Source organism: Etheostoma spectabile, chromosome 10 (assembly GCF_008692095.1).
Source record: "Etheostoma spectabile isolate EspeVRDwgs_2016 chromosome 10, UIUC_Espe_1.0, whole genome shotgun sequence".
Lineage (NCBI taxonomy): Eukaryota > Metazoa > Chordata > Actinopteri > Perciformes > Percidae > Etheostoma > Etheostoma spectabile.
The window spans coordinates 18,790,594-18,813,274 of record NC_045742.1 but is presented as its reverse complement, the minus strand read 5'-3'; the positions used below and the strand labels follow the sequence as shown (position 1 = coordinate 18,813,274).

The following is a 22,681-nucleotide window of genomic DNA, read 5'->3' as shown; positions in this document are numbered from 1 at the left end:
GCTAATTTAGCATTAGCCACTGACTTTGTGTGAAACTTCTTGTGTCAATCTGCTGATCCACTGTGGCTCGGGGAATTGGTTTGATCAGGTTCTCCAGAGCCTCATTGGCCAATGCATTCAAACTGTACTGGCCCAGGTGGCAAAGCTACCCCCATACTACGCTTTGTCATGTAGTCATTACTTCAGTGGTATTCAGGAACTAGTTATTTTAGTTACTCTGCACTTCCTTGGTAATAACTTACAAATAGTGCACCTTGCATTCCTTTGTCAAGAGGAATTGCTCAGTTCTGTAGGAGAGGGAGGGACATCCACAAAAAGGTAAACTTTCAACACCCTTATTCTTGGCACTGGTACAGGAGGTTAGGACTTGTACTATATATAATCAATAATTCAAAACTCCTTCACAAATTTCTTACTGCCAAGCAAAACTTAGAGCAATGAGGAAAAACAGAAAATTATGGACTTGGACATGTCTTACAAGTTGCTTCCTCTTCCTTCCTATCATGTCTACTGGACTCTGGAACATCTGCCACTTTAATGGCCAGTTAGTTTAAAGCTTTTTTATGTTCATGTTAATATAAATTTATTGTTTTATTGTAGCCTACGCCTCCTAAATGAAAACTAATTCAAGTCCTCGTATGGACCAAGTACGTGTGTACTGGTGACTCGAGTAGGAGTAGTTCAACCCTTGGGCACTGCTAAGGTGCCCTTGAGCAAAGCACTGAACCACCAACTGCTTGGGGCGCCTTTGATGGGCAGCCCCCTCACTTTGTTACCACATCTCCCCATTAGTGCATGCATAAGGTCCTGCTTGGGCAAGTGTGCCTGTTTGTAACAACACAGTGTAAAACTGTAATTCCCACTTGGGGATCGTTAAAAAGTATGTCTTCTTCTTCCTCATCAGTTTCACTAAATTGAAACAGCTTTCCAACATTGAAGCTATGCACTTACAGCACTGTAACTTTTTTACCGTTATCACTCCGGTTATCACACCTACTGCTCCTAGTTTCTCCCATGTGAAGGTGGTGCCAGAGTTCAAATCGGATGCCAGGCAACATTTAGAGCAATAAATAATGACTTGGACAGCTTGATATGGATTTACTGCATCTGCATAACGTGCGTTTGCATTACACTGAGGCAAATTAAATTCTAGGATTAACTATAGTTTGATAATCTATTTAAACTACATTTGTGGGCATATTCAAAAACATGAGAGGTATCAGTCAGAGTTTGAGGCTTATATCAGTCTCTACCTGTATCTCAGTTGGATGGTACTTACAGGCATTGAGTGGAAAGAAGGAGACAGGCGGCGAGTGTGTGTAGGCAGAAAGACCTGTAGAAATGACAAAGAAACTCACAAAAGAAGTGTGAAATGGGCGCTTATGTATTTCTCTCTGACCCTGTCCACTTGTAAACATCTCTGTTAGAGGGATGCATTAGCATGTAGCAAAGACACACGCCTCACCTCACTTTGTCCAAACCATGAAAGCACATATGTCATTATGACATAGAAGAACAGGGATGGACCATTTTACAAGCGGCCTATTGTGAGTGTCTGGATAAAGTACACTTTTATATTGGTTTCGGACTGCAAATGCTACACCAAACTCCAAACACTAAATAACAATATTACCGTGTGTTTGTGCAGATATGTTCCCATGTATTTGCATATTCTCATAGACTATATATGCAAACTATTAAGGATAGTTTTCCTGATGTTAACATGAAGTCCCCTTTGCACATTCCACAACTCTATAATTGTACATGTAATTATCTCTCTTTGTACTATTTGTGGACATATTGTATGTTGAGGTGTGGTCTGGAAGTGCGTGAGTGAGAACCAGTGACAGAAGCCAAAGAACTGCATTCCTCTCCTGGCTTAAAGGATTAATAAGTTTAATGATGTGTGCTCCATGATGTTATCCAATGAGATCCACCCAAAAGATCAAAGGTTCCTTAAGTACTACGGTGATATAAAATGATGGGCGAACAGCAAGATTTTGCCGCAGATAATAAAGGAATTTCAGGGAGTTTCAACATTTTAGTTTGTTGTTCTTTTTAGCTTTTTAGGCTAAAACCTTTAACTTCTGCTGTCTAGTTTGTTATGTAAGTTATGCTTTTTTTTAATTTAATTGCTACATTGGTGATTTATCTTCTCTCATTATGACTTACTCATTATAATGGAAATGTACGTCATAGCAGTGACAATGTCATAAATATTTGTGATGATATACCCAGATAAACTGCTGTTGAGTTGCGCCTTGAAGGTGGGTGAGCCCAACACCCAAGAATTACAACAAGCAAAGTCTGGAAACTCCTGATATCCAATTAAAACCAATAAACGTCCATAATTTTCCATATTCACCCAAGGAAAACACATGAAGCTATTAATTGTCAAAACTAGCAGGTAGAATTTGCACAAATGAGGATAGAAGTTGTTGCATATTTGAGGCTTAAAGGGAAATGTACATTTAAACCACAGTTAGTGGTAATGTAAACATTAATATTAATTATACTTATATCTGTTTGATTGATGATAAAAAAAATGGTCAATAGCCGAGTAATAAAGATACACAGGAAAGGAGGAACCTTAATCTTTGGCTAGATTCCAGGTGGAAACATTGCAGCATGGACTATGGGATTTAGATAATGAAACATTAGGCCTACATACTTTGGCCAATTGCACAACACATGTCTTGGGTATTAACTTCATCCATTATAAAAGCACACCCAAGAACTGAATCATCCTACACACATTTGTTTCACTTTCACGCACACACGCACGCACTCACACGCACACACACACACACACAGACAGTGCTTTGTAACTGGTGTGTGGTAGTGGTCAAGGCTTACTTGCATTTTTTTCCTTTAAGTGTTAGACATCGGTTAGTGCGTCAACCGGATGTCGTTCTAGTGAGCTCCAGCTGACTGTTCAGACCTCGTTGTAGGGGATCTACTCTTCCACATCTGCTTCATGTTAAGGCCTGGGGGCCTGCACAGGAGGGCCCAACAACTCTGCTTCTCAGTGGGGGATGGCAGGAGAATGCCTGACGAACAGAGACACAGCCTAATGGCCAGAGGCTTATTAAAAACAGGTAACATTTTCAGTTCAATACATCCATTGATTTCTTTTGTTCAAAAGCACAATATCCAAAAAAGAAAAACATAAACAACAAACAATGTACTGTACCCCTATATTTTTGAATGGCTGACCTTAAAATTAGTAATATAGCTTTTTCACGTAAACAGACGGCATTTGAAAGGTCCACAAAACATTCAAATAGTATTTATTCTATGTACCGTGCAGATGCTTACACTTCCTACAAACGGTAAGTGCACAAAGATGTAGCCTATTCTTTTCCTGCAGGGCTCTTCAGGGACACGGAGATGCTGAAACCGAGGTCATGTTATCGCGTACAATGAGCAATTGAATTGACTGAATTGTGTGTGACCCACATCTGTGTTAATAGCTGTAACATTGTAACTCTATCTCCAGGCAGTAGGCATGATTAATGTCAACTTTCACAAGATACAGTACCTGAAGACACCCAGTGCAAATCATCCCAAGGTGGAGTCCAATGGCACAGCATACGACACCGGGAATCCACCAAGCAGGAAACGTTAAAAGGGACCTCCTTCAAATCCCTTGTTAAATTTTCTCACTAGCTGTTTTTGTCATTGGGTGAATACACAGATGACCTCTTTAAAACCACGGAGTCATCGCTGTGGTTGGTGAATCTTGACCCCAAACAAGTTGGAGAAGTGTTACTGGTTGGCTTACCATACACAACTTGTAAGCAATTAAGGAAATGTGAGTCCAGTAATACAGTCTTGTCTGTCTCTTGTAGATTTTATCTCACCACAGCAGCTTTGGTCACTGCAACATATGCAATTCATCAATTTTCTTCATAGTTTAGTAATTCAAATCTTGTGTACTGCTAATTCAGAAAACACACAAGCCTTTAAGAGAGTCAGGTATCAGTAGCCCAATGTCTGTTTATTATGAAATCCATGTAATTAAATTGATGCACTCAGGAGCTGGTGAGAGGATTTCGAAGCATATTTCTGGAGTCACCCTGACATAAAGTGCTTCCACCACTCCTACATGTATTAAATGAAAGTGCGCAAAACCTTCATCAATGTTGACCTTTATACAGAGCCCTGTTTTCCAAAACATTAACACACATAAACCTGGATCACTAGATCAAGCTGATCTAAAAACAAAACAAAAAAAACAATTGTTGTCTTGTAAAATGTGTCCACATTATGGTAGCTTGGCACGTCGAAGTTGTGTCATAGGGTCATTAGGAATATAGGCCATGAAATGCAAGTCATTGTTTTGATGTTGTTCTGGAAGGAATTTATCCAGACCAGTATTTCGAAATACAGATGAGTAAGTAAGTGTTGCAGATGAGGTCCCAGTGTTTATGTGCGCGGTGACTCTGGCAGCAGGGTGGTGCTTGCCATTGCACATCTGTGAGTGAGCTAAATGATTTGTGTGGGATCAGAGCAGGGGCAGGGAGCCGAGAAGGGGGGGGCGGGGGGGAGAGGGGGCTACGCAACCACGTCATGTCGGACCCAGAGTGAGAGCCATCTGTATTATGTCATGACTGCTGGGGCACTCCACCCTTTACTCTCTTTTTCCCAGTTTCCCTGTGCCTCTCACTCCCAGACTCCCCCACCCACAGTTTATCTTGCCTTTTCTTTACTGCTGTGTTTTTGGTTTAGTGTTACTGACAGACATCGTTGCCATGTTGCTTGCCTCTGACAGAAACGGGACTGAATATCTCAATTTGGGTTTGTACTTTTAACCAAATCTTCCTCCCCCATGCCTGCATTTCTTCCTCCTATCTCCTCTCTGCCTTTCATCTCGTGTCTGTCCACCTCTAACTTTTGACTGACAGCTCCCTGTCTGCACTTGTCCGTCTCATTTGATGTTCACCTTTGCTCCTACAGCACCACCTGAAAACCAGCTGTGGAAAAAATCACCAGCCTGTAATTAAGTAAGGAAGCATTCCCTTTAGGAGCTGCAGCTAATTTATAATGAAAGTCAAACATTGGCAGATCTAGGGAGAAGGTGGGGGGGGGGGGGGGGGGGGGGGGGGGGGGGGGGGGGGGGGGGGTGTGCCCTTTGAAATGGTCTAGCATTGACACTGACATCAAAGTTACCAATGTGTGTTTCGTACCGGGCTGTAACGTTACTCACACATGCTTGTTCTTTCACTTCCCAGCTGATAAAAAGATGCAGGTAAAACACATCAGGTAAGATAACGCCACACAGCTCAAATGTCAAATTGTCTCGACTGACTGAGAGAGAGAGAGACAGAAAGACAGACAGACACACCTTCCAGTTCATGGCTGGTCTGGATGTTTACTTTGATAAAGAGAGGGCAGGTTGGGTAGTTAATATTCTGCTATCGTGTGGCATTAATGACAATATGATTGTTACATATAATACCAATTTCCCTACCAGCAGCAGAACAAAGGTAATTAAATTTGTAAAACAGTAGATGACCTGATGGACTCTAGAACAGAAAGGTATATTTTCCTGATCTGTCTCTCACCTCTGCCCTTCATGTCTGTGTGGAAAAATGACTTTCCTCATTTATTATCACACTTTTAAGTTGGGACAATAAAATAAATCATAACTATTTCATACATCATTTGATTTCAGGAGAAATGCTGTCCTTGATTTTAATGTGGGTAATATGTGTTTTTATTTTTGAGCTTATTGCGCCATCTTCCGGCCAAAGACTGTAGCTTAAGGTTGGTGAAGGTTGGTATCCTTGCACATTAACATCACACCTTCACCTATATGTTACCGATGTATCATGGCAATGAAAATTCAGTTTAGAGGCAGTGGATTGTCTTTGCACATGACAAGAAAAATTTCCAAACATATCATTAGGGTCACACCAATGATTTGCTTAGCGCTTAGATATATGAATGAAGAGAAAATGGCAATTGTCTAATTATTAGGCTGTACTTTCACAGAAAAATACGTATTCTGCTGTGGTTTGATTTACTAGGCAAGCTCAAATACAAAAAGAAATATCTTGTGTCAAAATTCTAAATTGGTCAGTCCTTGGGTCTGTTTCAGGAAGTAGGTTTAACAAACTGAGTCTAACCCTGATCTCTGAGTTGATTTACCCTGAGATGGGAAACAGTTGATTCGAGGTGTTTCAATCAACTCCGTTACCATAGTGGACTCTAAAGTGAAGTTACTTCTCTTTCAGGAAACAGGCTGGAGTTACCCCTCCCTTTCTGAAACAGAAAACCCAGAGAGTCTCATCTCAGGGTTAACTAACTCAGAGTTTTCACTAAACCTGCTTTCTGAAACGGACCCAAGAGCAAACACTTCTTGTGAGACAAAAAATGTGTGCACAGTATAATACAGGGGTGAGGTGTAAACGTTTATGTTTGCATGAAGAAAACAACCAGATTACCATGTTTGCTTGTTACTCTCAGATTTATTTACAGACGTAAGTGGGAGACGATCTCCCTTGTGCAATTACTTACGGGAATTCAATACAATTTTCAAATAAACAGCAGAGACTCTTGTATTGTGACACAGAAAAAGCTAAATTCAAAATGACCACTTCAATACTTGGCATTTTTATAGCATGTTGAAATAATATTGTGATGCAATATAAAAATGTGATAAATCCAACACTATTATTTACAATGAACAATGTTGATTTAAAGCAGAACAATATCAAAAATACTTAAATTGAAATAAAATTAAAAAAAAAAAAGAAATCAGGTCCTCAGACATACTCTCACGCGGGCAAATATGTTCTTCCACATAATAAAAAAAAAAAACAGCTGTAATTGTATGGAAAACATGCCGCAAGTTTAGGCACAACAGCAGTCATCCTACTACACAACAATCTGCATGCTAACAGAGAAAAGCACTACAAAACTACAAAGCTGTGAGATTATTCTAAATAAAAAAAAATGAGGCAACTGAGCATTATGACTTGAATGAAATAACTGGTCAGTTTTAAAAGAGGCAATGCTAAAGTGATAAGCTTGAGCAAAGGACTGACAAAATATTTCAACAACTTCAATCTCATGCCATCAATGACTATGGAACGAGGACAGCAAGACAATGCATGCCTATGCATCTATTAAGTGACAGAACAAAAATAATACAAAGCAATACCATCTTCAGGGATGACAATGAAGGTACTTCACATGGTGTTTTATTTGGGCCAATGAGCTGGAGGAGATAGGAAAGGGATGATATGGACTAATAGAAGATTGCAATCCATCTGGCTAGGTCTCGGGGAGGAGCAACAGTGCGGTAATGTCTCTGGGGCTGGTGAGCTAATACTATAGGTGGTCCTCTTACCTCTCAGCCTCTGTAAATTTACAGGGAGGCAGAAGGGACTGGAAGGCAGGAAAGCAGTCAAGCAATCAGATGGACAAAAAAAACAACCACACAGCTAGGGTGGCTTCAGAAGCCTGAAGGTGTTAAAACATTCATATCCCGAGGTTTAAGTTTGTGTGGCCGTGTGGGTGCTTGTTTGGCCTCAATGCCCGAGATTTCAATCTTGGGGGGCATGAAGTTGGCAGGGTTGTCTACCTTAAAGTTGACCTGGGTGTTGGTGCCATCCATGGTAGAGGACTTCTGCATGCCGAAGTAGGACTGCAGTGAAAAGCCTACAAGAAAGAGGATGAAGTGGTTGGTGTTTTAATTAAAAGACCCAAGTGGTTGCAAAAAGAAAACAGCGTTAGTGTCATGATTTTAACCCTTCAAACCACAAAACCCGCTTTTGGGTTTAATAAAGCATGTTTTGTTTAAAAGATTGCCAAAAGAAAAACACACTAGAAAGAAGCTGTTAAAAATAAATTGTTTGTCAGATTCTCAAATTCCCGACAGTCCCTGAATGTGTCTTGGTAGAAGTGCCGACATTATGCAAAAAGTTCCAGAGCTTTGCAAAAAAAACACTAAGTGGCTTTTTTTTTTTTTAGCTTGAAGTGCAATCATTGTCATTACAGTTTGATGCATAGCCATGTGATGAAAACAGCACAGCCTAGTGTTAGAACAGTGGTGGAAGACGTATTCAGATCCTTTACTTATGTAAAAGTACTAAAGCCACACTGTAAAAAAAGGAAAAAAAGAAAGTCATGCATTGAAAATGTAACTTAAGTAAAAGTTTGTAAGTATCTGAAAATTATCTTAAAGTATTAAAAGAAAAGTACTCAATGCAAAACTGGTAACTAAAGCTGTCAGATTAATGTAGTGGAGTAAAAAGTATAATATTTTTCTGTGAAATGTAGTAGAAGAATTGGACTTATGTACAGTACTGGAGTAAATGTACTGTAAATGAAAAAGTTTAGAAAAATGTAAAACAGTCGGTCTGTGAATGATGAGCAGACAAGTTTTTATTCCTGTATTGTATATACGGGAAAAGTTGTATTATCTGGTTAAAGTGTTTTTCTATTTAAAAATGAATAAATTACCAAATAACTTTAACTAAATAAACTTTTTCCTTTTTATGTTTTTAAATATTACAATGTGAAATAGTATTCTGATATGATCTGCTCGCACGCTTTTCACTTCACACATGAGCAGATCTTTCCTTCCTGCTTAGCAAATATGCCATCATAATAGCAATGGGCCATGGTAAAAACACGGCTGGCTTTTAAAAGGTGCTGTAGGTAGGACTGCGAAGATCCAGGACTTAGCCAAAACATTTTAACACTGACAACTTCTCAGTGCCCCCCCTTCAGCTAAAGCCCAAACCTGTCTACTAAGCCCCTCCCCCCCACAAGGGAGAATAAATGCGTGTGCATGAGCAGTGATTGACGTCCAGTTCGAGATAACGCCTGTGTTGTAATGTGTGATAAGAGCGATAAAACCGCTTTGTGACGACTGTTTCATTGATTTTCTACAGGGAGGGCAGTGCCACCCAATTATGCTCTGTGCTACCCCTGGCGTCGCGCAACGCTTTGCAATGAGCTCAAATGATGAGATCAAATGATTTCAACTTTGACCTAGTTGCTGCTGAACTTTAAAAAGTGCAACCAATGAGATAACAGCATGTTACCTAGCAACAAGAAATAGCTTCATTGCTAGGGTGGCAAGGGTGATGACGAGTCTCTGCACTGCACTTTGCTCTCTGCACCCTAGAGACAGAAAATCGCTTATCATGTTTTGGCGGCTTAAGCCAGTTGGCAAATTTTTCATTTAAGCCTACTGGGATTCCTGAATTCAGCAAAATTCAAAATGCTGGGTGCGAACCACAGTCTGTCGTGGCACAGGATTCAGCCTATTTCTATGAGACTCTATCCTGTTTACCGTGCATTACTACTGTAAAAATGACTGAGTCAAGATCCAAATGCAGGACTGGGTATAAATCTCTCACCTGTGCTGGTTTCACAGCCTGGGTCAGTCGGGGACTTCTGTACCACGGGTCGGGTTCCAAAGAAGCTCCACTTCTCTCCTCCTCCTCCTCCCTCATTTCCTCCCATGTCTGTGCCGGGGTTGGGACAACTGAGATTTGGGTTGGCAAGAAAAGGCGCAGGACTCAGCTGGAACCAGCTCCTGTATTCCCACCAAGCAAGAGCAAGACATTAACATACAAGTGAACATAGAAAGGATATGCCATATGGCACATTATATGGGCCATGTTGGGAAATATAGAATGTTATGATTAGGGGTTCCGGTTCCATCCATTTTGACATAACATTTTGGTTGATGCCTACCTGCGACTAACAGCCGGTGAAGAGTGGGGACTAACACAGGGGGTGACAGAGGGGGTGACAGAAGGGGTGACAGAAGGGGTGCCACTTGGGGTGGATTGTGCTGATGTTGTACACCTGTCCTCCTTGAAGTCCCCGCTTGGCATTCTCAACTTCTGCACAGACAGAAAAAACAATCCATGAGGAATACACCTAACTGAGATAGAATTAGCCTGGCTTGTACATTACAAAAGGTTTTAATATGCATAACCACAGCTGGCTGGTTGTTGGGTTTTAACTTTTGCACCCTGTACATACAGCAAAGATGTGACACTGCTCCCCCCCCCCCACCCCCAGTTTGTTCAGGACAAAATGTGTCAGAAACAGAACATTGATCTCATTTAAAGAGCAAACACTCCCTGAATACACAATGAAAAAGGTCAGTGTTTATCTGGACTGCAGATCAAAAACAAAAAGTGCGTTACAGATTCTCAGAGCTTATTGGCTGCTGCTGACTAAATTACGTGTTTAAAAAGAGAGCAACAGAGAGAGAGAGAGAGAGAGAGAGAGAGAGAGAGAGAGAGAGAGAGAGAGAGAGACATATTGTAAGCGCTTAACCAAGAAGTTGTAGTATTTAAAAGGGGCATTGCAATTATTAAAAACTCCTTGAAACTAATTTAAAAAACTGGTTGCTCTACCTACAACACCACCAAGTCTAAGAGGACAGTGGCCATCATATAAATGAATGCCAGGGAGCGATCCCTGGCTTTAATTCCAGAATGTATTTTTTGAGTTGGTATCCTGCTGGATTACATAACTGCTCCAACGCTGCTGGACTTTAGCCACAATATTCAAAATAAGGACTCAACAACATTATGGCAGTTGAAACTGCTGTTTGGTTATGAATAAAATGCACTAGCATTGGAAACAAAGAAACGTCTGATGAAAACGTTCCACAATACGTAGACCCACAGTGCTAAATTTTCATTAACACTTGCTAAATGAGCAAATTGTAAGCAGAAGTGGGGCTTGTGTGGACTACGTTTTAAATAGCCTTGCTAATGTCAACGTTAGTATTTGTCTCATTTAAAATAATTTAGCTAGCTAGCAAGTTTACATGGTAATAGCTAGGTAGCTACATGAGGGACATAAACCAGGAGACTAGGGTTAGCTAGGGACATGACAGTTTACTTTAAAGTGTAAAACAAACTCTTCAGTCATGGAAGCGGTCTCTGATGAATTTCACTCTTTATAGCTTCCATTCTTTTTTAGCAATAGCTAGCATCGTTAAGTGCTACCGCTAGCATTTGTTATCAGGTGCTAACGTTAAGCTGCTGCTAGGCCTAAATGAACCGATCAAACTAACGTTACACAAAACGCTACGTCCGTTTCTTTGTTTCTCGGTCAGTTATGAGTTCCATAGTTTGTAGTATAAAGTTGGTTTAGGGAGATTCACAGTTATGAAGAACGTAACTTGCGTTTTTTTGTACTCGGGTTAGCTCGAATGCCAGCTTTGCTAACTAGCTAGCCTAACGTTACAATGTTGCTTTGCTAAGGGTCAAATAGCTACAGCTTAACGCAATAATTACTTGACATACCTTTTTATAATAAGTTTTCTCTGACGTTCTAGTCCGACAGATTCCTTAATTTTGTCCATAGTTAGCGGTTTTAACAAGCTCTTTTCTGGAAAACCCAAACGATAGCGTCTGTTCACACTCAACAGTGGGCCACCAAAACACCTCTTTTGTTAGAAGCTCGCTGATTGGTCCGTTTGAGAAAATAAGGGGGCTCGATTCATTCAAGGGCGTTGCATGGCAACACTACAGACGGAAGTTGTAGTCCATGGAACCAGCTAGAGCTGATTACATAATGTGTTTACCAAGATGTTGTTCCATGGTTTACCCTGCAGTCACTTGTTCAGCGCTGTGGAGATAGGTCTGGCAAGTGGCAATGCGAGACTAGCAGTCAATCAACAGGCTAAACTATAATATCATCATATAATTTCTCACAACAACACTTGAGTAATGACACAGACACAATCAGTTTAGTAGTAAGAATAAAGTCCTCATTATATAGGCTACATGTTATCAGGTCTGTGGAATGTTGTAAGGCTGTGCAATTAGCTTGATTGTGATCATGTGTTTGGCTCCCAATGATCGCAAAAACAGAATAATCAAGGAAAAACAATTATTTAGCTCATTACGTTTTGCAAGTAAACTCTTATTTTCTCTTGTTTTCTGAATGAAAAAACAAAGTTCTGTATGTCTTTTTTGTTGTTGTAGTTTTTTTTACCGTTGACTTATTTACCTTCCCCACAGTTGTTTTAAGTTCAATAATTGCAACATCTTTCCAGAAGTAAGCAAGTAATCTTGTTAAATTATCGTGATTCCAATATGGACCGAAATAATTGTGATTATATTTTTTTCCATAATCGAGCAGCCCTAGAATGTTGTATGTCTGTTAGCCACAGTCGCCAAGGAAAAGAAAACACAACCTTTGTGCATCCACACATTGTGTGTATGCACTGTGACTCTCTTCTTTTGAAAAAAACCCTTTCCATCTGAAGCCATGGACAAAAGATAAAGCCTAACAATTGAAGGCCACACAGAAAGGCCACAGTGCTAACCATTGGGCCCCAATGCTGCCTGTACAGTAAGCAAGACAGTGTGTTGGAGTTTTTCCTTTCACTTTTATTCTGTCCTGAAACACACCTGTCAAACATTCAATTGTGAGATACATTTTCAGTTCTTTACTGTTATTTTGAGGGCAGAGAAACTTTTCAAAGCTGCTTGGCAGATATAGGCTTCTACCCCACATACGTTCATACTCACTGGTATTGTGCCGTCAACCAGTCGGTGAAAGCGGGTCTCCTCAGCAGAGAGCCCCTTGTGGGGAGAATAGCCAGCATCAGTGAGTCCTGCCTGGTGCTCAAAGTTCTGCAGGTTCTCCTGGGCATGCTCTAAGTGAGGATGGGCATACAGTCATCATTGGATGAGTCAATGTTTTAATATGCTGCGCACCATTACACCTAACACTGAATATTGTTTCCTATTTGGAATTTGTTTCCTATCTTATCCGGCAGCCAAGGTAGTCGCCATTTGGACAATCGTAGGGGAAGCATACATAATTCTGTGACATGAAGAAACCGATAGTGTCTGTAACTTGTAGGCTGTCTACATATCTTTCTAATTAAATGAAAATATAGGTTTTTAAACTGAGTTTCTCACTTGGTTATCTTGACTTACTGATCATAAGTGAGCTCATTAAAGAGGTGGCTTTGGCTTTCACAACAGGCACTGGTGACTTTGCTGGTGCTGCTGCTTCAAAAGTCAGCAACTTCCTACCCCTCTCACCTTCCTGGAAACACACAAGTATAGTGTTAGGATTTATTTTCAAACCAGTTACACAACAAATAAGAGCAGATCAAATTTCCTTCAGGAAGTTTCACACAAAGCAATCTGAATCAGATAGTGAGAGCAAAGCAAGAAGAGCACCTCTGCAGTGTTCCTGAAATTGTGCTGTGGGATGACAGGGTCTTTCCATAGGATGTTGACGGAGAAGTCAGAAGGTGGTGAATGCATAGTGGCATCCATGAGCTCATCATAGCTGACATTGTGTCGAGTCATTCCAATAGGAGATGAAAAGGCACCAAATAGTCCGGATTGCGAGCCAGACTCAAGCGCTGAAGAATGGGAGTAAAGAAAAAAAAACGTTCAATCTGGGTTTTTGCGTAAGAAAACCATTTCTGACATCTCCCCAAGGCTATCCTTTTACAAATATGTTGAAATTATAACACCAAAATCTAAATTCCTGTGTTACCTGGAATGTCTCCTCGTCGTGAGGCCATTTTGACACCAGATCGGAAGGGCTGACCACAGGAGACTCTGTAGGGCGACAGGTCCACTCTGCTAGGGGCTCAAAACCTGAACACTTCCTCGCATGACATCACATAGTGTTACACGGTCAATAGACAGATAAAAGGTTCTACATAGATAGATAGATAGATAGATAGATAGATAGATAGTCAGATAGATAGTTAGATAGATAGATGGATATTTATTGAACCCAAAAAATGCGAAATTATGGTGTTACAGCAGCAAAATCAGACACACAGCACAGAATATACAATGATACAATATAAAATACACATGAAAAATACGTACATGAAATAATAATAATAGACTACACTACACTTTTGGAAGCATAAGGATAATGATGTCAGTCAGAATGAGGCAGCTTATACATAAATCATGCTTTGATTAGTTCAAGGTTGGACTATTGTAATGCTCTCTATGTTGGTCTGAATCAGACGTTCATCTCACGTCTTCAACTCTTTAACAAATACATCTAGACGTGCACATATCATTCCCATTCTCTACACTCTGCATTGGCTCTCTGTGCGTTTTAGAACAGTTTTTAAGATTGAATTGTTTGTTTTCAAGGCCTTAAATGGTCACAATCACAGAGTATTTGTCTGAAATTTTAACTTTGCGGGAGCACAACCGGTCATTGCGTTCTTCAAATCAGCACGTTTTAAAAATGCCAAGGTGAAGGCGGTCAGCGGTGGGGAGATCAGGCTTTTGCAGTTGCTGACCTGAGACTCTGGAACAGGTTAACCCCTGATATTTGCACTATTACGGATGTAGGCCTTTTTAGGTCCAAACTCAAAACGTATCTGTTTAGTCTGGCTTTTAATACCTAGCAGTGGTCTGACAATTTCATTATTCTGTTTCTATGTAACCTTTTCTGATTTTACTGTTTTCTATGTTAATTCTTTGTATTGTATGACATGTGTTTTTACTCTTTTACTCTCTTCCTGATGTAAAGCACTTTGGATACCTGCTGGTTGCTGGAAAGTGCTACATAAATACATTTTGATTGATTGATTGATTGATAAATGTTACATGCCTGTTTATTAGCCTAAATATGGTTAAGAGAGAGAGAGAGAGAGAGAGAGAGAGAGAGAGAGAGAGAGAAACACGTCAGAGACTTGTGATTACTGTGCAGTGCATAGTTTACTGTTACTGACTAGCTCCAAATAGAAGCACAGGATCTGGTTACATCACTGCCATTAATATCAGCTCATGTAAGTCACCCTCATATACCAGCTCAAAGCAGAAAATAAACAAGCCAACTGCGAATTAAAGCAGGCTAATTTTCACGGAAGGAAAAGGAAATGAAACTTTCTGAAATGAGGAAAATACTGTTTGATAGAAAATATCTAATTCTAGCTTTTTTTGTACAATACAAAGAAAGTCAATCTCATTACCGTTAGCCCCTCTTGTGTTATGGTGAACCTGTCTACCTCTGATGTCAGTACTGATTATCAGCCCTGTCTCACTTTCCATTGCAATCCCCATGCATCTTCCTCACTTAAAGGAATGATGAGACCGTCCGCCATCTAAATCTAAATCTAAATTTGCAGATATAGATCGCTGGCATTTTACATTCTAGTCTACTTTGCAGACAGCTGGCATTCAGGCTGTTGTTCACGTCAGCATTGTGGGGTGCCAGAAACAGTGACTTGCAAAAAACAGGAACCGAAATCAGAAGAGAACATCTAAAATAATCCGTAAACTATACAATGACATTTACTTTACAGAAGGACACCTACATACAAAAATAAAAATATTGAGTAGGCTATTTAAATCATATTTGACGGAGAGTTACATATACATGCATTGCATTTAGGGGATTGTCATTTTGCTAAATATTGTTGAGTTATTGACAGCGTTTAGGATAAGTATGCTACAGTATTTATTTATCTTACCTCAACCTGTCAATATTCCATCTCCCCTCCTGTTGAAATTATTCCACAGCTAGAGTGGCATCGACTTGACAGACTGAACGAAGAGATTGTGTGTGTTTGTTCAGCGATAGGCTCTTCCATGACTTTTGGACACGCAGAGAGTAAAGAGAGCGCTGAGACGTCACACGGCACCAGTGAAGGCACCTCTAGCGGTGGGGGAATGACCATCCCTGCAACCTGGTTGGGAATGTAAGTGTGTTGCTTTGGAAGGGGAGTTGTAAAGTAGTACCGTTTATATGCAACCAAGCAAGCAGTGGTGAAAGGACTCAGACAAGTCCCGCATGTCAAATGTTACTTTGTAAAATTAAAAAAAGTATTATTATTGTCTATTTCTTTTTAATATGTTTATGCATGCCCCATCCAACAAGGCAAACTTGGAAATAAATCCTTACTTCTTTATTCTGATTGTGTGTGTGCGTGTGTGTGCATGCGTGTGTGTGTGTGTGTGTGTGTGTGTGTAGACACACAGCCAATGAGACTCAACTCATCCTAGCTGCCACTTCAGAGTTGAGGGACACGTGAGGTGCAATCTCAGAGTCTGCCTACAGCTTTGGTGTCCTCTGTTATCTGCTAATGTAAGTACTAGTAAGACCCATTAATTGTGTCTTGAAGACACTTAGACGGTAAATCCTCTTGATATTTAATGTTGGGCAATCTAATCCTGCATGAAATCACAGGGTATTTGGACTGACACATTTGGCTTGATAGCCTGTATTTCTTACATTGGCAGCCCTGAACCACAAGGCAGCACTGTTGAGTAGAACACGAACAGTAACAGACTTGGAACAGAAAACAAGAACTCACTGCTTCCTTCATTTATTTTTATTATTAAAAACAAAGAAATGACCAAAATGCAAAAAACTTGGTTTACAATATATAAATATTTACAAAAATAGATTAAAGGAAATAAAATAGAACGGAGACATACTGTAAGTGCACATCAGCATAAATAGAAGATAAATAGACAAAATGTTTCATTCATTCATTCATTTCACATCTACATTAATTGAAGGTGCCTTTGTTTGGGGTCGGAGGTCATCATCAACTTGTTATTGATCCAAGGAGCTAAGGAGTCAGATGCGAGCTGTGTTGGTGCTGCCTGGGGTGGAAGTGAGCTCAGATGGTCCTGATGTAGTGGAGGTTTTTGGTTTCCTATAAAAGACCATACAACCAGAAGCACACACATTAGACCCATTACAACAGGGTGGAGAAGGCATCGTGTCACTCATCTGTTGGTTCTATAAAATATGAAGATTTACTGAAAGATTTAAATTAATAGTTTGGTGGTCAATGTATTCTGGAGATAAGGCTTGGATTCATGTCTGTAAAAATACTCACATGATGGAAGCCATGAGTTTTTGCACTGCCTTCAGCTTGGGGTTCAGGCAGTAGCGACGGCCGCTTTTGATGGTGACACTGTTGAAATAAACAGTAGAGGTGAGCTCAGGTGAAAGGATTCTCTTCACCAACTACGGTAGATAAACAGATACAGAAATGATTCTGGCAGGTAGGCTGATTACTAGAAATCCCTTAAAGGTGTTTTAGCAGGAGTTCATTATAATCTTTACAACAACTGAGGCCGGTACTAATGCCATTCTAGGTGTCATGGTTCCAGGTTTGCTGAGGAAGATACTAGCCTCCTATTACCACAATGAATATAAAAAGCATGACTCATTATTGCACTGAACTTCCCACATTCCCACAATCTTTATTAAAGATGTTAGTGTATCTTACACAATCTCCACTTTGTCACAGAAGTTGTCTGCTGGGTAGATCTGGATGTCCTTTATGGCAGTCTTCGAGCCGATTCCATTCCTTACACTTTGACACAGACAATGTTGTGATTGATGTCCTAGAGAAAAAGACAAGGATTTCTTTTTTTAGATTTCATTACAAATCTTTTCACTGCACATATTTCTGCTAACAGCTACCAAGATATATACAAATGTAGAAAACAAACTTTACATTATTTAAGTTAGAGCTGTAAATGCTGAAAAAGTGTAAAAACTTACTTTGTGCTTTGGTGATGCAGACCATGACAGCCATGAGCAGAAAAACCTTCATGAAGCTGGACATTGTTGGTTTCCTCTTTGGTCGAAAAAAATCTTGTTCCTTGTGGAGAAGGTAGTAGAAAGGAGCTGTAACAAGTGCAGCTGGAGAGATTAGCTAGAGTCAAAGAGAGTGAAGTATGTTGACAGGAGAACTGTGAGGGATAGAGGCTGAGGGTGGTCTTAAATACTCTTCTTAGACACATACCTCATCATACTTCCTGTGATTAGAGGGAAATTCTTTGAGACAGGAAAGTGAAACTTCAACACCACAAAAAACTCCAAACCTACTTATTCATTCCACTCGTCTTTTCATGTGGCTACTAATAATTTAACCAGATTCAAGATTTTAAAAGGACAGTTTAAAGTCATGTATGATGATAAGAATATAAAGACAAAATTGTAACTTGTTGGAATTGTAAACCTGCAACTGAACGTCGACATCAAACGTGTACACACACTACGTGATCTATGAATAAATAATTTTGGACATTTTGCACATGTTGTTCATTTTGATACAATGAAAATCGAAGATCCAAAAAAAAGGGGTATGTAGAAATTATTTATGAAAAACATCTAAGTTAATGACGCCATATTGTGTCCCCTGTGTCATAATTTCCCATTGTGTCTTGGTGACAATACAATTCAATAATATAGAATAAAGAAACCTTACATTTTTTTATTGTGTCATGTTGTCATTTTGCTTCTTTCACAATCAGGAAAATGAAGTAAAATATGCTGAATCATGTGACATGTCAGTACACAAATGAGTTTAGATTTGCGGGGACCATTTATATTTGGCAACACATAGTGTGGGCTGGTGGTCTCAACAACATCTGGTTCTCTATTAGTGGTTGACACCTTTGGAGCACACAAATGTGCGAGTTCTCAGAAGAAAATGACGGCAAGTATGATTCCATTTCTTTCCACTGTAGCTGCGTGGTAGTTACACTGTCCTGACATTTGTAGTTTGAAAAAAATCAGTATTATACACTATCGGTCGAAAATTTGGGGTCACTTGGAAATTTCCATTGCACTCCATTATAGACAGAATACCAGCTGAGATCAGTTCCATTGTTTTTTTTAACCAGGGCAGCATTTTTTTCAGATTACAATATGTGCTTACATAATTGCAAAAGGCTTCTCCATTGTTTTCTCAGTTAGTTTTTTAAAAATTAAACCACTCAGATCAGCTGCTTTTCTGTCTATATTGGAGTGGTATGGAAATTTGTAAGTGACCCCAAACTTTTGACCGGTAGTGTAAGTAATATCTGATGGATTCTGATTCTCATTTCCTTACTATATTTTCTAGTTGTTAGATAATAACTCTACTGTCAGAGAGATCTAATATGACCTCCAAAGGTCATGCGGCTTGAAAGGAAATGCTTGGTTTCAGCAGAAAGCATGGTCTAAATGTGAGTTTCAGTTTTATGTCCTCTTTCACTTTTTCTCCAAAGTGATATCCCATCTTTTCCCTTTTCTATTTTAAATATCTTTCATCCTTCTCTTTTCTTCTGCATTTTGACCACAAAGCTGGAATTAAAGGTAAAAACAATTAACTTACAATGCAAAGCCTGCTTTCATTATGTTAATGGATAAGACAAGTATTAGAACATGATGAAGGACCATGACTGCAACAGAAGGTGACTACAGTATATGCTGTGTTGCCATATTACTGATAAAAGCAGGGCCCTTGGAAAGACACATATCTCCAAAATGTCAACTTAAAAAAAAAATACATGTTTTGCATGATCAGTTCAACTACAAAAATAAATAGATAAAACACATTTTCTTACTTACCTGTAATAGCTTCCAGCTATGTAGAACATTTTGGTCTTACTTGTCCCAGTTTTAAGATATCTATCTCATTTGGTGGTGAAGGCATAAGTCAGAGATTAATATCTGAAAACCTGGGCAAGTAAAACCAAAACTATCTGCAAGGCCGGAAACCCCTTAAAGTAAGTGTGAACATGTTATTTTATAATATAGAGAGCATATGTGTTATATAGAGCAGCATGTTGGCCCAATGGTTAACACAGTGGCCTCACTGCAAGAAGGTACCGGGTGCTGTGTTTGCGTGGGTTTTTTACTCTGGGTGCTCCGGTTTTCCCCACCAAAATACGTTCCCCTCTCTCTCTACCTAGCTGATGTGTGGTGAGCATCTGGCGTCATAAGGCTGCCGTGCATCACCCTGGTGGGTGCTATAAATTGGTGGTGTTGGAGCGTGGTCCTCCCACCTGAAGCGCTTCAAGGTGCCGATGATCAAGCGCTATTTAAATGTAATGAATTATTATTATTTTCTAACCCTTTAAGCGAGGTGACAAAATATGTTTAAGACAATACAGTGGGATTTGTGACAAAGTGGAGCATACAATCCTACAATGCATTTTAAAACTCATCATAGGTGGACAGACATACTTTAAGTCTAAGGTTCTTTTTACTTTCTATAAATCTGGACTTGAAAATTGGTTGATAGTAAACATTTATTTTTTGCTCAATGTTCCACCAACCTACATTTCTTAACCCTGGAAATGGAGACTGAGTGTGTTGAATTCTTTAGAAATTGGTCGAGGCCAAGCTGTGCTAATTTAAGACACAATGTTTACCCCTGACAATAAAGAGCAGTGAAAGGGACTTTCATCTGTTTCTACACATGTCACAGACTAAAGAACAGTGGTCAAGTGGTCAGCAAGTGCCACTTCTTTAAAACCAGTGTCACAGAAGACCTTGTGACACAAATTAAATCTTTTTTCAACACAATAAATGTAAGTGTAGAAAAATGTGACTCATATCAGGACCTTCTCTGGTTGACTTATTGGTGGATTTATTTATCACATGGTGCTTTGCAGTGGTACAGTACACTGCTGCTTTCTCTAATGAACTGATTTTCATTCTGACAGACATACTGCACTGAGTAAGCTAGAATATTTACGAGCCAAGACAGCATGGCTGGTATTGTTTTCGCCTTGATGGTGTGTTTATGTGTGTGTGTGTGTGGCATCTAGCCGCCATTAGCTGTGGCCGGAGGCATTTTGGGTTGTTCATTAGTCCGTCTGTCTGTCCGTCTCATCCTTGTGAAAGCAATATCTCAGGACCCCTGGACTGAAATTGAACTGGTTAGATGTTACAGGTTGAAGGTCAAGATCACTCTGACCTCCCAAACTGCATCTTTGGCCATAACTCAAGAATTCATATGCTAACTATGACAACATTTTACACAAATGTCTCACAGGATAAAATAATAAAGTGATGATATTTAATGTCCAAAAGGTCAAAGGTCAACTTCACTGTGATATTTAGATGTTCTGAAAAATTGCTTTTCCGGCCATCATTCAATGCCATAACTCAGGAACGGAAACGGGGAGATACTTGGATGGATACTGAATTGGTGATACTAATCTTGAAACTGTGGTGATTTGTAATCATCTTCTATGTTGCCAGATCTGTTGAGTGTCTTCCTGTCAGTAGTCGAGACGCTGCCGCCCTAGCAGACCACTCCATAGGAGATGACTGATGCCACCACAGAGTCAAAAAGGTCCTCCGGAGTGCCCCTGCACTCTGAAACACCTAGGTCTGTGCACCGGCAACAGTCTGTCCCAGTCTTTTAAACCTAATATCTCAGGAACGCCTTGAGGGAATTTATTCAAATTTGACACAAATGTCTACTTTCAATCAAGGATGAACTTATTTCATTTAGAAGGTCAAAGGTCAAGGTTACGGTGACCTCACATAACGTGTTTTTGTCAGTAACTCAGGAATTCATATGCTAATTGTGACACTTCACACAAATGTCTAAAAGGATACAATAAGGAAGTGATGACCTTTTGTCCAAAAGGCCACAGGTCAACGACCATGTGACATCTTAATGATCCAAACACATTTCTGGCCATTATTTAATACCATAATCCTGGAACAGAAGGGAATGTTGCGACCATATTTTACATTTGGGCAGAAACTGAAATGGTTGCCAACCTTGAAACTGTGGGGATTGTATGGATCTTCTGTTATGCCGGGTTGAAGATGTGTGTGTTGGAGTCTCGTGTAGCCCTGCTCATGTAATCTGAGCCACCCTTGTCAGTATTAAGTGGGATGATGTTGGTGGGTTATTGAACCTGAGTCTGCCTACAGCTTTGGTGTCCACTGGTATCTGCTAATGTAAGTAGTAGTAAGACCTGTACTGTGTCTAGAAAACACTTTAGAGGGTTACTCCCCCTGATAATTAATGTTGGGCAACCTAAACCTGCATGACATCACAGGAAATGTAAACTGACACATTTAGCCCAGTGCATTTGTTGCATTGGCAGCCCTGAACCACAAGGCAGCACTGTTGATGTAGAACACGAACAGTAACAGACTTGGAACATAAAACAAGAACTCACAGTTTCCTTGATTTCCTTTTATTATTAAAAACAAAGAAATTAGCAAAATGCAAAAAACTTGGTTCATGATATATAAATATTTACAAAAACAGATTAGAGGAGATAAAAAAGAACAGAGATTTACTGTAAGTGCACATCAGCATAAATAGAAGATAAATAGACAAAATGTTTCATTCATTCATTCATTTTACATCTACATTAATTGAAGGTGCCTTTGTTTGGGGTCGGAGGTCATCATCAACTTGTTATTGATCCAAGGAGCTAAGGAGTCAGATGCGAGCTGTGTTGGTGCTGCCTGGGGTGGAAGTGAGCTCAGATGGTCCGGATGTAGTGGAGGTTTTTGGTTTCCTATAAAAGACCATACAACCAGAAGCACACACATTAGACCCATTACAACAGGGTGGAGAAGGCATCATGTCACTCATCTGTTGGTTCTATAAAATATGAAGATTCACTGAAAGATTCGAATGGATAGTTTGGTGGTCAATGTATTTTGGAGATAAGGCTTGGATTCATGTCTGTAAAAATACTCACATGATGGAAGCCATGAGTTTTTGCACTGCCTTCAGCTTGGGGTTCAGGCAGTAGCGAAGGCCGCTTTTGATGGTGACACTGTTGAAATAAACAGTAGAGGTGAGCTCAGGTGAAAGGATTCTCTTCACCAACTATGGTGGATAAACAGATACATAAATTATTGGATAATCATTATTTTCTATTGCACTAACATCCCACATTCCCACAATCTTTATTAA

General features: G+C 39.8%; 3 protein-coding genes across 3 annotated transcripts in view; all 3 read right to left on the bottom strand.

The window, feature by feature from the left end:
• Positions 1-6,453: 6,453 nt before the first annotated feature.
• kiaa1191 (KIAA1191 ortholog) lies at positions 6,454-15,675 on the bottom strand. Its single transcript, XM_032528798.1, has 8 exons — positions 15,464-15,675; positions 13,513-13,623; positions 13,188-13,375; positions 12,939-13,050; positions 12,525-12,652; positions 9,718-9,869; positions 9,378-9,556; positions 6,454-7,668 (listed from the first exon to the last, which is right to left on the bottom strand). Exons 2-8 carry the CDS (start codon positions 13,538-13,540, stop codon positions 7,463-7,465), a joined length of 993 nt encoding a protein of 330 aa, XP_032384689.1. The 5' UTR covers positions 13,541-13,623; positions 15,464-15,675; the 3' UTR covers positions 6,454-7,462.
• A 654-nt stretch (positions 15,676-16,329) lies between these two features.
• LOC116697431 (C-X-C motif chemokine 10) lies at positions 16,330-17,731 on the bottom strand. Its single transcript, XM_032528810.1, has 4 exons — positions 17,515-17,731; positions 17,237-17,354; positions 16,841-16,918; positions 16,330-16,654 (listed from the first exon to the last, which is right to left on the bottom strand). Exons 1-4 carry the CDS (start codon positions 17,576-17,578, stop codon positions 16,576-16,578), a joined length of 339 nt encoding a protein of 112 aa, XP_032384701.1. The 5' UTR covers positions 17,579-17,731; the 3' UTR covers positions 16,330-16,575.
• Positions 17,732-21,931: 4,200 nt separating this feature from the next.
• Positions 21,932-22,681, bottom strand: part of LOC116697429 (C-X-C motif chemokine 6) — a 1,240-nt gene continuing 490 nt past the window's right edge. The window contains exons 3-4 of the mRNA XM_032528808.1: positions 22,464-22,541; positions 21,932-22,277 (exon numbers count right to left, since the gene is read on the bottom strand). Of these exons, the coding sequence (XP_032384699.1) occupies positions 22,199-22,277; positions 22,464-22,541 (157 nt within the window). The 3' untranslated portion in view covers positions 21,932-22,198. The remainder of the gene's footprint in view (positions 22,278-22,463; positions 22,542-22,681) is intronic.

Excerpts from the sequence above, each read along its gene's own strand:
- kiaa1191 (XM_032528798.1), bottom strand. The coding sequence starts at position 13,540 with ATGGCCTCACGACGAGGAGACATTCCAG. Across the intron at positions 9,870-12,524 it reads TGGTTGACGGCACAATACCA|AAGTTGAGAATGCCAAGCGG; the intron begins GTGAGTATGAAC and ends CTGTCTGTGCAG. Across the intron at positions 7,669-9,377 it reads AGGCTGTGAAACCAGCACAG|GCTTTTCACTGCAGTCCTAC; the intron begins GTGAGAGATTTA and ends TCTTTCTTGTAG.
- LOC116697431 (XM_032528810.1), bottom strand. The coding sequence starts at position 17,578 with ATGTCCAGCTTCATGAAGGTTTTTCTGCTCATGGCTGTCATGGTCTGC. Across the intron at positions 17,355-17,514 it reads CTGCATCACCAAAGCACAAA|GACATCAATCACAACATTGT; the intron begins GTAAGTTTTTAC and ends CTTTTTCTCTAG. Across the intron at positions 16,919-17,236 it reads TGTGACAAAGTGGAGATTGT|TGTCACCATCAAAAGCGGCC; the intron begins GTAAGATACACT and ends TTATTTCAACAG.